Here is a 14,037-nt window from a genome sequence, read left to right on the forward strand (position 1 = left end):
CTGCCTCTTGTACGCCAAGCTCGCTGCCATGGTGGTGCTCCGCTGACCACTAGTGGAGGACTCCGGGAGTGATCGGGTGGTCACGCTAGCTATGGCGGCAGCCACATTTTTCTTCAGGTTGCCGGAACCTCCTGCTGGGGCAGGGGGACAGGATCTCCAGCTGTAAAGGCCAGGGAATCTCCAGTGGTGGTGATGGAGCTCAGGAACCTCTCGATGCAGCGGACGCCATTTTCCACGGGTGCTTGTAGCTCACAATGGTGAGGTTGTACGAAAAGGCTGTCATCATCTGGAATCCCAGCTGAAAGGTTGGAGGTGATGGTAGACCTGGGATCAGTAGGTCTGGCTGGGGCTGAGTTTTCTCCTGGAAGCGGAGGACTCACTACACGGTCTCTTGGAGGCAGCGCACGTGGTCTGCGACTGCTGGATCCTACTGCCAGCTCTCAGCTGCTAGCATAGGGACAAGTGGTTTGGAGAGGAGGGTAACCCTGGTGGCAAAGGGTCCCTTGAGAGAGTTCATGGGGGTACACTCAACGTGGTCCCTCACGTATAGGGTAAGGCGGGCCTGAGGGAGGTAGCGGCGTTTCACAGGCCAACGACCCACAAAGAGTTCCTCACCATCTTCGTCATCTGACAGGAATCAGCTGCCACGTTCCACCGAAAACCATAAGCTGCGTCTCTCTAGATGTGGAGCCCCCGGCCGTGAGTGGTCCAGGACCTGGATTACCCAGTCCTCGATCGCATTCTTAAAGTCCCACATCGTCTGAGCGTGGGCCGTCACCTCCGGCGGGACCATTGGACTTTGGCGGATGAACGAGCAGTCCGGGTCTCTTGCTGGGTTCCGCTGCACTTGGGAGAGTTTCACTTCTTGCAGGGCAGCTTGTACTTCAGGCTCATTGTCCAAGACCATCTCTCCCCAGTTAGGCCGCAGAGGACACGCCATCTTGTCTTCCTCCTGGCTACTGCAAACTGGTAAGGGAGGAGGAGTTTTAGGGGTGGAGTCTTCACTCTCTGTAATTGCACTGGGCAGTTCCCGGTGGGCAGGGTTGTCTTTTCCCACGCTTAGGCTGGGCGGTTCCCTGTTTTTCCCTCTCTTGTGGTACAAGAAGAACATACGCCATCACTGGCAAAGATGGCGGATTAACCCCTCGGCAGCCAACTCGCACTTTCCTGCACCTGTCGCTCTGCAATAAACAACAATTCTGTAGGCCCTGTAGTATAAAAACACAAAGGTAAATCCTATTAGTGATGCCAAAATTGCATCGGGGGGGGGGGCTTTAGCATTAAACTGGCAGGCAAACTCCACTCTGCTATATCTGTTTCTCTCTGACTCTGCTGTATTGACAGGCTGGCTGTATAACTTGGCTTTTTCTGTATGCTGCACTTCACTTTGTAGTCTGACTCTAGGTTATGCCAGGGAACTTTCCTCCTGGCTCCTAAGGCTTCAAGCTTTGGCCTCCATGGGGAAGGGTGGGCACGTCCCTGCACACCCTTCCCCATAGCTAGGGGGGAACTAGACTGAAGCTTACTGGTCCCCACCCTTCCTGCAGGAAGTAGGACTGGCCCACTCCCCTACAGAGGGGGGTTAGAATGGAAAGTTCCATTCTCTCTAAGTAAAGCTCTGCTGTGTTTGCTGCCACCTGCTGGTGAACCAGGCACATTACATGAACAGTTACATAACATTAGAAATGCACAGTGTGGAGGACCTAAAATAAATGCATAAGATGACATGAGGTTAGACTAATAAAGACAGTAGCAAGGTGCAGAAGTGGTAACACCACTCTGGGGTGTTACACATCCATCCACGCAGAAGAAAGTAAATGAAAATCAAACTAACTGGGAGAAGAGCCAGGACTCTTCTCCAGGAGCATCTGCTCCAATGACGCCAAGGATGATGCACTTCACTTTACTGCGCTTCGGTCTGATGTGCAGTAAAGCTGGGTCTAACGTCTTCGGCTTCAATGTTGTAGTACGCATACCCCTTATGCTGCAGGTAAGGAGTCCCAGACTCTTCTCCTGGCAAGTTTGAATTTCATTTACTTTCTTTTGTGATGACAAATGGGTTGGCTATGTGCAGGTTGATAATTAAGCAACACAACACAATACACAGAGAAACACTTTTTGTACCTGGTGGTATACAGACGCACAATGGCATGCTAATGGTAAAGTGGCTATAAACTAGGTGACAGGTAGCATAGAGATGAACCATAAAGAGGAGGAAACTGGTGGGACGATAGGGGTAGTATGCAGCTCATAAATATGGCAGATCCCTAGTTCACAGCACTCCAAGTGTGCTTCAACTACTAAATTCTACTATTCTCAAAATTACACCATTACCTCACATACGGTAATTGATGCCCTGCTGAAATCTGTGCATCTGTCACAACTTCATGCTGACCTCAGAGAGCATGTCCGTGCTGACAGATTCCCTTTAGTACATGTCTAGAAGGTCTTTCCAGATCTCCTGTAGGTAATGCTGAGTCTTCATCACTGTCTTGCAGTGTGGCTGTGTCTGGGTGCTCCTGATTCTCGGTGGATTCCTCTTTACCTTGATATGGCTGTATGTCACCTTGATCCTGAAAAATGATATACACAACTTCAATGAGTAAGTACTATTCTGTTCTCTGTACTTCATAGAGGGGTCTGGCAGCACTATAGAGGTGAGGGGGAGGGCAGAGAAGACAAACCAAGTGATAGTCATACAGGTTGCATATCGATTTGAGAAATTACAATTTTAATCTTCCCAGAGCCATAGCTGCAAGTGATGAGATGGTGGTGCAGTCCTAATGATACCTTGCCCACAAGTGCTAAGATGGCAGAGGTTTCATGTCCAGAGCCCTGGGCTCTATGTGCTGGACGCTTCCCAGCCCCCCTTCCTCTGATAGAAGTGACAGCCTCTAGCAGTCTCCTGATTAGATGCCTGAGCTGTCACTCAGAGGACAAGGGCCAGAAAGCAGTGCAGAGTGCCCAGGACACTAAACATGAAAGCTCCGCCATTGTAAAGTTAGATTTTTCTGTCATGCATAACCATAGTTCTAGTAATGTCTTGATTGTCCTCTCCATCACCAGCATAGTGCTTTCAGCAGACTCCCTTTAGCTAATCATGCCAAAATGTGGGTTAAGATGTCTTCATAATATTTCTTATTTATTCTTTTAAATAGGGAAATCTTCCGACTCGCAGGTTTATGGCAAGACTGGTCTGTGGTCTTAATTACGGTGGCTGCAGTGTTGGCCTCTTACTGCTTTGTGCTCCTCGTACGTGTGGTTTGTTAATTCTAAACTTGGGCATGTATCACCTTTGTGTGTAATATATGTCAGATTGCCAGGAGCCCATACGCTGGGACTCCCAGGGAATGGTAGTCACTGAGTTCCCTCACTGAATGGAATAGTAGTATGTACATCTGGCCATCGCTTACATTTTTTAATGAGACTGATGGAATAAAGAGATGGCCCAACATGTGTACTACAGCTCCATTCAGAGATTGGACTTGGGAACCCCTTGTACTTGGGATTGCAGGTGGTCCCAGGAATTGGATTCTCCACGATCCGATATTTAGAAACTATTGCACGGGCAAAAATGATGCATTTTGACGAAAATGTTCTCACTGAATTTTTGCCTATGTTTTGCACACATACACTATATAGACAAACGTATTAGAACACTTTATAGTTGAATTCAGTCCTATTGTCACAGGTGTATAAAAGTTGCCAGCGTTTTGCTGATTCAGTAACTGCAGAGCTTGAAACCTAATCTGACATTAAAGGGCATCTGTCAGCAGATTTGTACCTATGACACTGGCTGACCTATTACGTGTGCACTTGGCAGCTGAAGGCATCTGTGTTGGTCCCATGTTCATATGGGCCCGCATTGCTGAGAAAAATGATGTTTTGATATATGCAAATGAGCCTCTAGGAGCAACAGGGGCGTTGCCATTACACCTAGAGGCTCTGCTCTCTCTGCAACTGCTGCACACTCTCCACTCTGATTAACAGGGTCAGGTGTTATGATGTTTTCACTGCTTGGCCTTGTCAAAGTGGAAAGAGCGCAGCAGTTGCAGAGAGACCAGAGCCTCTAGGTGTAATGGCAACGCCCCTGTTGCTCCTAGAGGCTCATTTGCATATATTTAAACATCATTTTTCTCAGCAATGCGGGCACATATAAACATGGGACCAACACAGATGTCTTCAGCTGCCAAGTGCACATGTAACAGGTCAGCCGGTACAAATCTGCTGACAGATGCCCTTTAACACGAGATTTTTTTCCTTTCAATATATTCCATGACCAACTGTGTATGGTATTATTGCAAAGTGGAAGCATTTAGGAACCACATTTTTCTTCATTTAAGCCAGTTTTCTAGCATAAATAAAGACAGCTCTTGGAGCTGCCGTAAATTTATTTTTAGTACATGAACTGCCGGAGATGTGCCTAATTTATAACCAGGCCTGTTCCTCGTCATAAATAAGGTGCATCTTCCAGTGATGCAATCGCAGGGTGTAGATGTTGCCATGACAGCTGGAAGCCTTGCAAAGGCTTCCGGGTCTTCCAGCTACAGAAGCCTATTAGGCTCAGCCCCAGGTTGGGTCTCATAGGCAACTGTCAGTGTGAAAAGCAATCAGACCATCAAAAGTTAGTCCTGTAGTGGGACTAAAATAGAAAGTTAAAAAAGTGTTTTTCTAAAAATAAAAGTTTCAAGTGTAAACCCCCCCAAAAAAAACAAAAACAAAAAAAACCTTTTCTCTCATCAACCGATTTTTTAGTGGCAAAAATTGAGAAAAAAATAGGCACATTAGGTATCATCGTGTTGATAATGTGTATAAAAATATCACTGATCTACCCTGTCAGTTGAACGCCATAAAAACAATAAAAACTATGGCGGATCAGAAAATTTGTTTTTCTTTTTGGTTCATCTTGCCTCCAAAAAAAATCATATCACGCGATTAAAAGTCATATGTACCACCCCAAATGCACCAATGAAAAAGTCAACTTTCACATCTGCGTTTTCCCTTTCCCGCCATTGAGATCCATCATAGGATCTCAATAGTGGAGGAAAACGCTTCAGTTTTGTCCCTATTCATTGTCAATGGGGACAAAACTGAAGGGAACATAATGCATTCTGTTTCATTGCGTTCCCATGACGCAGTGCTGCAGGCAGCGTTTTTGAGTGCATCCTGGGATGCGGAGCAAGACCTAAGTCAATGGTGTCGGATCAGTTTTTCCTGACACAAAATAAATTTGATCTGTTACCCATTGACTTAAAATGCTTTTAGAGACGGATCCGTCATGGCTATTTTAGAGATAATACAACCGGATCCGTTCATAACGGATGCAGACAGTTGTATTAGGCCTCATGCACACGGCCGTTGTTTTGATCTGCATCCGAGCCGCAGTTTTTGCGGCTCGGATGCGGACCCATTCACTTCAATGGGGCCGCAAAAGATGCGGACAGCACTCCGTGTGCTGTCCACATCCGTTGCTCCATTCCGTGCCGTTCCGCAAATTATGGAACACACACGGACGCCATCCGTGTTTTGCGGATCCGCAGTTTGTAGACCGCAAAACACACAACGGTCCTGTGCATGCAGCCTTATCATGATGGAAGTGTTTTTTGCTGATCCATGAAGATGTGAAAGTAGCCTTATCTTGCAAAAAAAAACTCAAAAAAGACCATTGCCATAATTTTTTTTTCAAAACATTGTGTAAAAATAGCATAATTAAAATGCAAGCTTGGTATCCCTGTAGTCGTACTGACCAGCAAATAAAGTGTAAATTTTCTTGCCAAATACACGCTGTAAAGGCAAATCCCAAAATTGCAGCCATTTCTTCATCCTGCTTACCAAAAAAGCTAAATAAAAAGTGATCAAAAAGTTGTATATATACCTCAAAATAGTACTAATGATAATGGCAACAAATCCTGAGAAAAATAAGCCCCCACAGAGCTTTGTCAAGAGAAAAAAAAAAAACTTATGGTTGTCAGAAAATGGCTTTACTGTTATCTCTGAGATAAAAAGCAACATGGCATCTATAAACCAACCCATCAAGACATTTACTATACCCCTTGGTGAATTCTTTCAAGGATTTAGTTTCCAAAATGGGGGTCACTTTTTGGGGGTTTCCACTATAGAGGTACCCCAAGGTTTCTTCAAATGTGACATGGCACTGAGAACCATTTTAGCAAAATCTGCCCTCCAAAATACATTTGGCGCTTTTTCCCTTCTGAGCTCTGCCATGCACCCATGCAGCAGTTTATGACTACATATGGGGTGTTTCTGTAAACTGCAGAATCTGGGTATAAATATTTAGATCTTTTTTGCTATTAAAGGGGCTGTGCAACCAGTACATATTCATGACCTCTCCTCAGGATAGGTAATCAATATCTGATTGGTGGGGATCCAAGTCCTGGCAACCCCGTCGATAAGCTGTTTGAAGAGGACATGGTACTTGTGTAAGCACTATGTCCCCTTCAATATTACACTGTTTGTTGTCGCGGCGGGGCAGTGTAATTACAAGTGCTTGTTCTAGTCACTTGAATGGGATGAGCACTTGCAATTGCGCTGCCGCTACAAACGAGATGACTTGCAGTGTAATCTTGTAGAGGAAGGAGTACTTGTACGAGTTTGGCCCCCTCTTCAAGATGATAGGTAGGGGTGCCAGGAGTCTGACCCCCATCGATCAGATATTGATCAACTATCCTGAGGATAGATCATCAATATGTACTGGCTGCACAAACCCTTTAAACCTTTCTGTGTTACAGAAAAAAAAAAAGGGTTAAAATGGAAAATCTGCACAAAAAATGTAATTTTTAAATGTCACCTCCATTTTGCTTTAATTTATGTAGAACACCTAAAGAGTCAACAAAGTTTCTAAAACCAGTTTTCAATGATTTGAGGGATGTAGTTCCCAAAAATGAGGTAAAAGGTAAAACCATTTAAAATGTATTACCGCATAGTGAAATGTCGGATTAGCAAAATTAGGTTGTGTCAGGAAGGTGAAAATTGTCTAGAAAGGGTTAATCATAGGAAGCATGTTTCTTTTCCACATAGAAAACCTGTCCGCTTGCTGAATGCATTGCATGCAAGTCTAAACCAGCACCTACACTTCAGCACAAAACCGCCTCCGGGACTTCCTTTGGAGAAATATTTACCAACTTTTAATGCTGAAACAAGTAGCTGCAGTGTTTAACCACTAGAGCTTAGACAGACAATAATAAAATATTACAGTCTATGGTATAAATTTCTCAAGGGGGGCTAAGTATATGGTAGGTCCACACTTCCAAAATAGTCAGAGAAATAAATATATGTTAGGACCGCGCTACAATATTGGGTAGAAAAATGCACAGTTTATAATTCCTCTGGTGTTCCTTTCAACTTGATCCTTAGTTGATCTCCTTCTTCATCACCATCACTTCAACCTCTATATCGACCAGCAGTAAGCAACTCATATATATTCTCCTTCTTCCGCAATACCAGATTAAACCGCAGCCACTTTTCCTTCAAAAAGGAAATCAACATAGGGCAGACCCGCTGGTAAAAAGCATTCAATATCTTTTATTATACTCAGAGTTTCCTCTTTCACAATCTCATATACTGTACATATAAAATGCTGCCCAACCTGGGTTTCGCACCTGCTTCGTCTGGGATGTCTCTCATTATTCATATGTGCAGAGCTCCCTTAGTGGTGGTTGCAGGAAGACAGTTTTGTAATAGGGAAGTAGGAGATTTATCAATGTATTTGTGCCAGTTTTCTGGGCTAAAATACGTTGAGAAATATGGTGGTCAGAATGAGAGCCATATTTATAAAGCATGTGGTTTTCTTTTTCTGACATGGATGTCGGATAATGTGGGTGCGGCAGAGAGTGAATTTTTTTATTACAATTTTTTAAATTAAAGCTCTGCTTACGGCTCTTTCACACCAAGGTTAATCATTTCTGATATATGTATATATACACTGCTCAAAAAAATAAAGGGAACACAAAAATAACACATCCTAGATCTGAGTTAATTCAATATTCTTCTGAAATACTTTGTTCTTTACATAGTTGAATGTGCTGACAACAAAATCACACAAAAATAAAAGAATGGAAATCAAATTTTTCAACCCATGGAGGTCTGGATTTGGAGTCACACTCAAAATTTAAGTGGAAAAACACACTACAGGCTGATCCAACTTTGATGTAATGTCCTTAAAACAAGTCAAAATGAGGCTCAGTAGTGTGTGTGGCCTCCACGTGCCTGTATGACCTCCCTACAACGCCTGTGCATGCTCCTGATGAGGTGGCGGACGGTCTCCTGAGGGATCTCCTCCCAGACCTGGACTAAAGCATCTGCCAACTCCTGGACAGTCTGTGGTGCAACGTGACGTTGGTGGATAGAGCGAGACATGATGTCCCAGATGTGCTCAATTGGATTCAGGTCTGGGGAACGGGCGGGCCAGTCCATAGCATCAATGCCTTCGTCTTGCAGGAACCGCTGACACACTCCAGCCACATGAGGTCTAGCATTGTCTTGCATTAGGAGGAACCCAGGGCCAACGCACCAGCATATGGTCTCACAAGGGGTCTGAGGATCTCATCTCGGTACCTAATGGCAGTCAGTCTACCTCTGGCGAGCACATGGAGGGCTGTGCGGCCCTCCAAAGAAATGCCACCCCACACCATTACTGACCCAATGCCAAACCGGTCATGCTGGAGGATGTTGCAGGCAGCAGAACGTTCTCCACGGTGTCTCCAGACTCTGTCACGTCTGTCACATGTGCTCAGTGTGAACCTGCTTTCATCAGTGAAGAGCACAGGGCGCCTGTGGCAAATTTGCCAATCTTGGTGTTCTCTGGCAAATGCCAAACGTCCTGCACGGTGTTGGGCTGTAAGCACAACCCCCACCTGTGGACGTCGGGCCCTCATATCACCCTCATGGAGTCTGTTTCTGACCGTTTGAGCAGACACATGCACTTTCGTGGCCTGCTGGAGGTCATTTTGCAGGGCTCTGGCAGTGCTCCTCCTGTTCCTCCTTGCACAAAGGCGGAGGTAGCGGTCCTGCTGCTGGGTTGTTGCCCTCCTACGGCCTCCTCCACGTCTCCTGATGTACTGGCCTGTCTCCTGGTAGCGCCTCCATGCTCTGGACACTACGCTGACAGACACAGCAAACCTTCTTGCCACAGCTCGCATTGATGTGCCATCCTGGATAAGCTGCACTACCTGAGCCACTTGTGTGGGTTGTAGACTCCGTCTCATGCTACCACTAGAGTGAAAGCACCGCCAGCATTCAAAAGTGACCAAAACATCAGCCAGGAAGCATAGGAACTGAGAAGTGGTCAGGTCACCACCTGCAGAACCACTCCTTTATTGGGGGTGTCTTGCTAATTGCCCATAATTTCCACCTGTTGTCTATCCCATTTGCACAACAGCATGTGAAATTGATTGTCACTCAGTGTTGCTTCCTAAGTGGACAGTTTGATTTCACAGAAATGTGATTGACTTAAAGTTACATTGTGTTGTTTAAGTGTTCCCTTTATTTTTTTGAGCAGTGTATATATATATATATATATAGAAGACAAAAAAATCGGACTGCACTCCACTCTTGGAGTGCAGTCCGATTTTTTTGTCTTCTAAAGTGGGTAAGCACCTTTTACCATACTTGGACATTGCACCCGTCTATTTTTCCACACTATCCAGGGTGGTGCTGCCAGTGGTTTTTTTGCTATATATATATATATATACACAAAAGTCCAGGGCAGCACACCTAGCAAACATGTTAACAGAGGGGCTGGCCGCGGTACTCCACTTGACCAAAGTGTTCAATCAATAAAAGAAGAAACACACCGCAGCACTTCCAGTAGGTGAAAAAATGTGGGATCCTTTATTCACCCGTGCAATGTTTCGGTCCACTTGCTGGGACCATTTTCAAGCTTGAAAATGGTCCCAGCAGGTGGACCGAAACGTCGCACGGGTGAATAAAGGATCCCACATTTTTTCACCTACTGGAAGTGCTGCGGTGTGTTTCTTCATACATACATATATATATATATATATATATATATATATATATATATATATATGCAGAAGTTACGAAAAATCCGGATTTGGCACATAACTGATGAACTAAGCCAAACACCCCCTTCACTATAATAAGATCCATTCAGTTTCTGACACTTTTTTAAGCGGAGAAAAAAGTCCTGCATGTAGGACTTTTCGTTCAGCTGTTTTTGACAAAAGCCGTGATTAAGGCCTTGAACAGAGCCTTCAACGCAGAAGTCAATATTAGTAATAAGTTAATCAGAAATCTCGGACATTGCCTGGGACTGATTGACACAAATTCTGGGAAACTGAGTGGGACGGGTGCCATGCTAAGTTTTGCTGTGGGGTCCTATGAGATCTGTGTGCACCCCAGATGTCCGTCATTTAAAAACAGTTTCTGTTTTATATATGCTTTTCTGTGCTTTAGCTTTAGGATACAAAGAACTTTCTGATGAGCAGTTTTGGGTAACGAGGAGAAAAAGTTTGGGAAACCCTGATGTTGTCCTGCTGCCATCTGCTGGTCATGTAGGAGATTGAACGTCTGTAATGAATACTTTGTATCATCCACATGACATTTGTGCTCTGTGTTTCTGCAGTTAATCTCTATGTGCCTGGTAGTGAGCTCTCAACCTCTCAATCTGCACTGGCTTCATAAGGTGAGATCTCCTTGTCCACTCATGTTCTTTTCTTCAATCCTCCTGCATTTTATCACTTTCCTTACATAAATAATGTTTTTTTCCATACCTTTTTAGATCCTCCTCAGCTTCTGTGTTGTTTTGGTGTCCCTTGGAATTATTGGCCTTAATTTGAAGTGGAAAATAGAGTGGAAAGTAGTTGCCATCTCTTTGCAGGTAAGTCTGTAGCCTCACGGTAGATGGACACTGCATGGTCTCCTCAGCCTAATATACAGAGGCTGTTGTCTAGCATGTGGCTTTCCGACAAACGTCCTAAATCTTATACTTGTGAAGTTGTGAACCTTTCTCCGTACAGTGGTGCTCTGTTCTGTCATACAGGCGCTTGTACAACTGCACTAATGTTGGACACACAAAGCTACACATAACACACAGCTCTCCAGGTTATTTCCACAAGCCCTGGAATGCATTTTGGTCTTAATATACTAAGGCTACTTTCACACTCGCATTTTGTGATCCGTTTAGATATTACAGCCGTCTGCATCCGTTCAGAACGGATCCGTTTGTATCATCTTTTACATAGCCAAGATGGATCCATCTTGAACACCATTGAAAGTCAATGGAGGACGGATCCATTTTCTATTGCGCCAGATTGTGTCAGTGAAAATGTATCCGTCCCCATTGACTTACATTGTGTGCCAGGACGGATCCGTTTGGCTCAGTTTCATCAGATGGACACCAAAACGCTGCAGGCAGCGTTTTGGTGTCCGTCTCCAAAATAGAATGGGGACGGAACTGATGCATTCTGAGCTGATCCTTTTCCATTCAGAATGCATTAGAATGCAAACTGATCCGTTTTGGACCGCTTGTGAGAGCCCTGAACGGATCTCACAAACGGTAAGCCAAAACGCGAGTGTGAAAGTAGACTTAGTCCCCCAGACGGAGGTTCGCCGAAACGCACGTCGGTACTGGCGCCATCCTGGTGGAGACACAGTATGTGTAACGGTTCTTGGTTCTTTGTATGTATTTCATACACGATTCTTTGCACACCAGTTGATGTCGCCTTTCCCTGCACTAATGTTTTTAATTATGTATTGGATTATATAATAACATTTATATTGATTTGTAAGCGGTCTGGTATTTCCTTGTAGGTAGTTAAATATCGATTTTGCTGACCTTAATTGGCAGACATTTATTTTAGGTGCCATGTCGCATTCAATAAATTCCTGAGGTCCCCAGAAATGAAAAACCCCAACAAGTGACCCCATTTCGGAAAGAGCAGCACCGTACGAATATTTTAAGTGGTGGAAAGGGTACTTTTCAGCAGACAGGTGTCTCACAGAAGGCAGAAATACTAGAGAAGGCATTTCAAACACAGATTTGTAAAAATAAAAAATTACTAGCAGACCCCAATTTTTCACTTTCACAAGGGTTCAAAGGAGAAAATGCACCCCAGAATATGTTCCCCATTTCCTCCCCTTTTTGCAAACACCCCATGTGTGCTTGTAGCCTGTTGTATGGGCGCACAGCAGGCAAACTGCAAAAAACAGGCCTGAATTGGCAGACATGTATTTTAGGTGCCATGTAGCATTAAATAAATTTTTTCAGGGCAGGTTTCACAATGGTGAATGGTGTCTTTCCTTATCCCACTTTTGGAACACACCCTGCATCTTTTTTGGGTCCTACCCTTTCTTGCTGTTTGGGGGACTTCACCAGGAAAATGTTGCCCTGGTACAACTCGGGCTCTGTAACTTGCAGAAGTACTGGGGCCCTCAATTGCTTGGCTAGAAAAAATTAGGGCCTTTATCACCACCTCTTGAAACTGTAGAAATGTTCTTGGATGGCCTCTAGATTTAAAAAACACCAACGCATTGTACATCGCCATCTGTACGAGGTGCACGGCCAGCTTTTTGTACCACACTTTTGTTTTTCGTGTGGCATTGTAGGGCTTCAGAACTTGATCTGAAAGATCAACCCCCCCATGTGTTTATTGTAGTCCAGGATGCAGACTGGCTTGGGGACAGTGGTTGTGGAACCTCGTACAGCGGCAGGGGAGCTGGTGTTTGTGTGAATGGTGGTCAGTAAAAGGACATCCCTCTTGTCCTTGTACTTAACCACCAACGTGTTCTCATATAGGAGAGCATGGCTTTCTCCTTTTCTTAGTGGTTGCCCTACCAGGGATCTAGGGAGGCCTCTCTGATGTTTGCGTACTGTGCTGCACGCCACAGTACCTCTGCAAGCTAGGGACTGGAACAGTGGTAGACTGGTGTAGTAATTATCCACGTAGAGATGGTAACCCTTATGCAGCAGTGGGTGCAGTAAGTCCCACACTATCTTCCCACTAGCTCCTAGGACAGGGGGGCATTCTGGGGGTTCAATCTGGGTGTCCCTCCCTTCGTAAACCCGGAACTTGTGAGTGTACCCAGAGCTACTCTCACAGATTTCATACATTTTTATGCCATACCTTGCCCGCTTGCTGGGCAGATACTGGCGGAATCTTATCCTCCCTTTTAAAAGTAATAGGGATTCGTCCATGCAGACATTTTTTTCTGGGCTACACTTCTGAAAACTTTGCGTTGAAGTGGTCAAGGACGGGCCTAACTTTGTACAGACAGTCAAATGCGGGGTCATTCTGGGCTGGGCAGTGTGCATTATTGTTGTAATGCAAAAATTTCAGGATTGCTTGGAATCGATTACGGGCCATGGGACTACTGTAAATTAGAGTGTGGTACAAGACATCCACACTTCAATATTGAGTAATCTTAGTTTAGCAACGCCCATATGCAGCAAGACCCCCCAAAAGGTCATCATCTCTGCTGCATTTACTGGGGTCCATAGGGCGATGTGGGGTTCTGGAAAATAAATTGCTGGGCATATAAATTTGTTTGGGTTACCATCAAATTTATAAAATCTTCAGAGAAAAAAATTCAATTTCAGTAAAGCCCTCACAATCTATCTGAATTCCTGAGCTGCCCACAAACGCAGGAATTTAGTGCTGATAATCGTCAGTGGGTGGGGTCCATATGGGGTCGCTCTGGGGGGCTGTCTCCGCTGCTACCCTGGGGCGCCTTCTAGAGGGTCCCTCATCAACGGATGATGATGATGAGGGGGTAGAGGAGTAGAGGAGAGTGGCATCCTCTTCTCCCTCACTGGCTGACTCAGTATCAGAGGCAAGCACGGCGTATGCCTCTTCAGTTGAGTAAACTTGTTGGGACGGACGGGCCATTTTTATTTTATTGGGGTGTAATGTGTGAAATATGTAAAATTATATTTAGTGTGGGGTGTGTATGAGGTGCTTTCACACGTGAAGGGGCTTGTAATAAATTGAAAAAAAAAATTTTGGAGAAAAAAAGAGAACAAAAATTAGCAAAGTGATACCTCATAAAATATTTATTACT

General features: G+C 44.7%; 1 protein-coding gene across 6 annotated transcripts in view; it reads left to right on the forward strand.

Moving 5' to 3' along the window:
• Window positions 1-14,037, forward strand: part of GDPD2 (glycerophosphodiester phosphodiesterase domain containing 2) — a 136,553-nt gene that overhangs the window by 82,592 nt on the left and 39,924 nt on the right. For all 6 annotated transcript variants that reach the window (XM_040405337.1, XM_040405339.1, XM_040405334.1 and 3 more), the window contains exons 3-6: window positions 2,499-2,602; window positions 3,159-3,252; window positions 10,604-10,663; window positions 10,760-10,858. In XM_040405337.1, coding sequence (XP_040261271.1) covers window positions 2,499-2,602; window positions 3,159-3,252; window positions 10,604-10,663; window positions 10,760-10,858 — 357 coding nt within the window. The remainder of the gene's footprint in view (window positions 1-2,498; window positions 2,603-3,158; window positions 3,253-10,603; window positions 10,664-10,759; window positions 10,859-14,037) is intronic.

Source organism: Bufo bufo, chromosome 8, assembly GCF_905171765.1.
Source record: "Bufo bufo chromosome 8, aBufBuf1.1, whole genome shotgun sequence".
Lineage (NCBI taxonomy): Eukaryota > Metazoa > Chordata > Amphibia > Anura > Bufonidae > Bufo > Bufo bufo.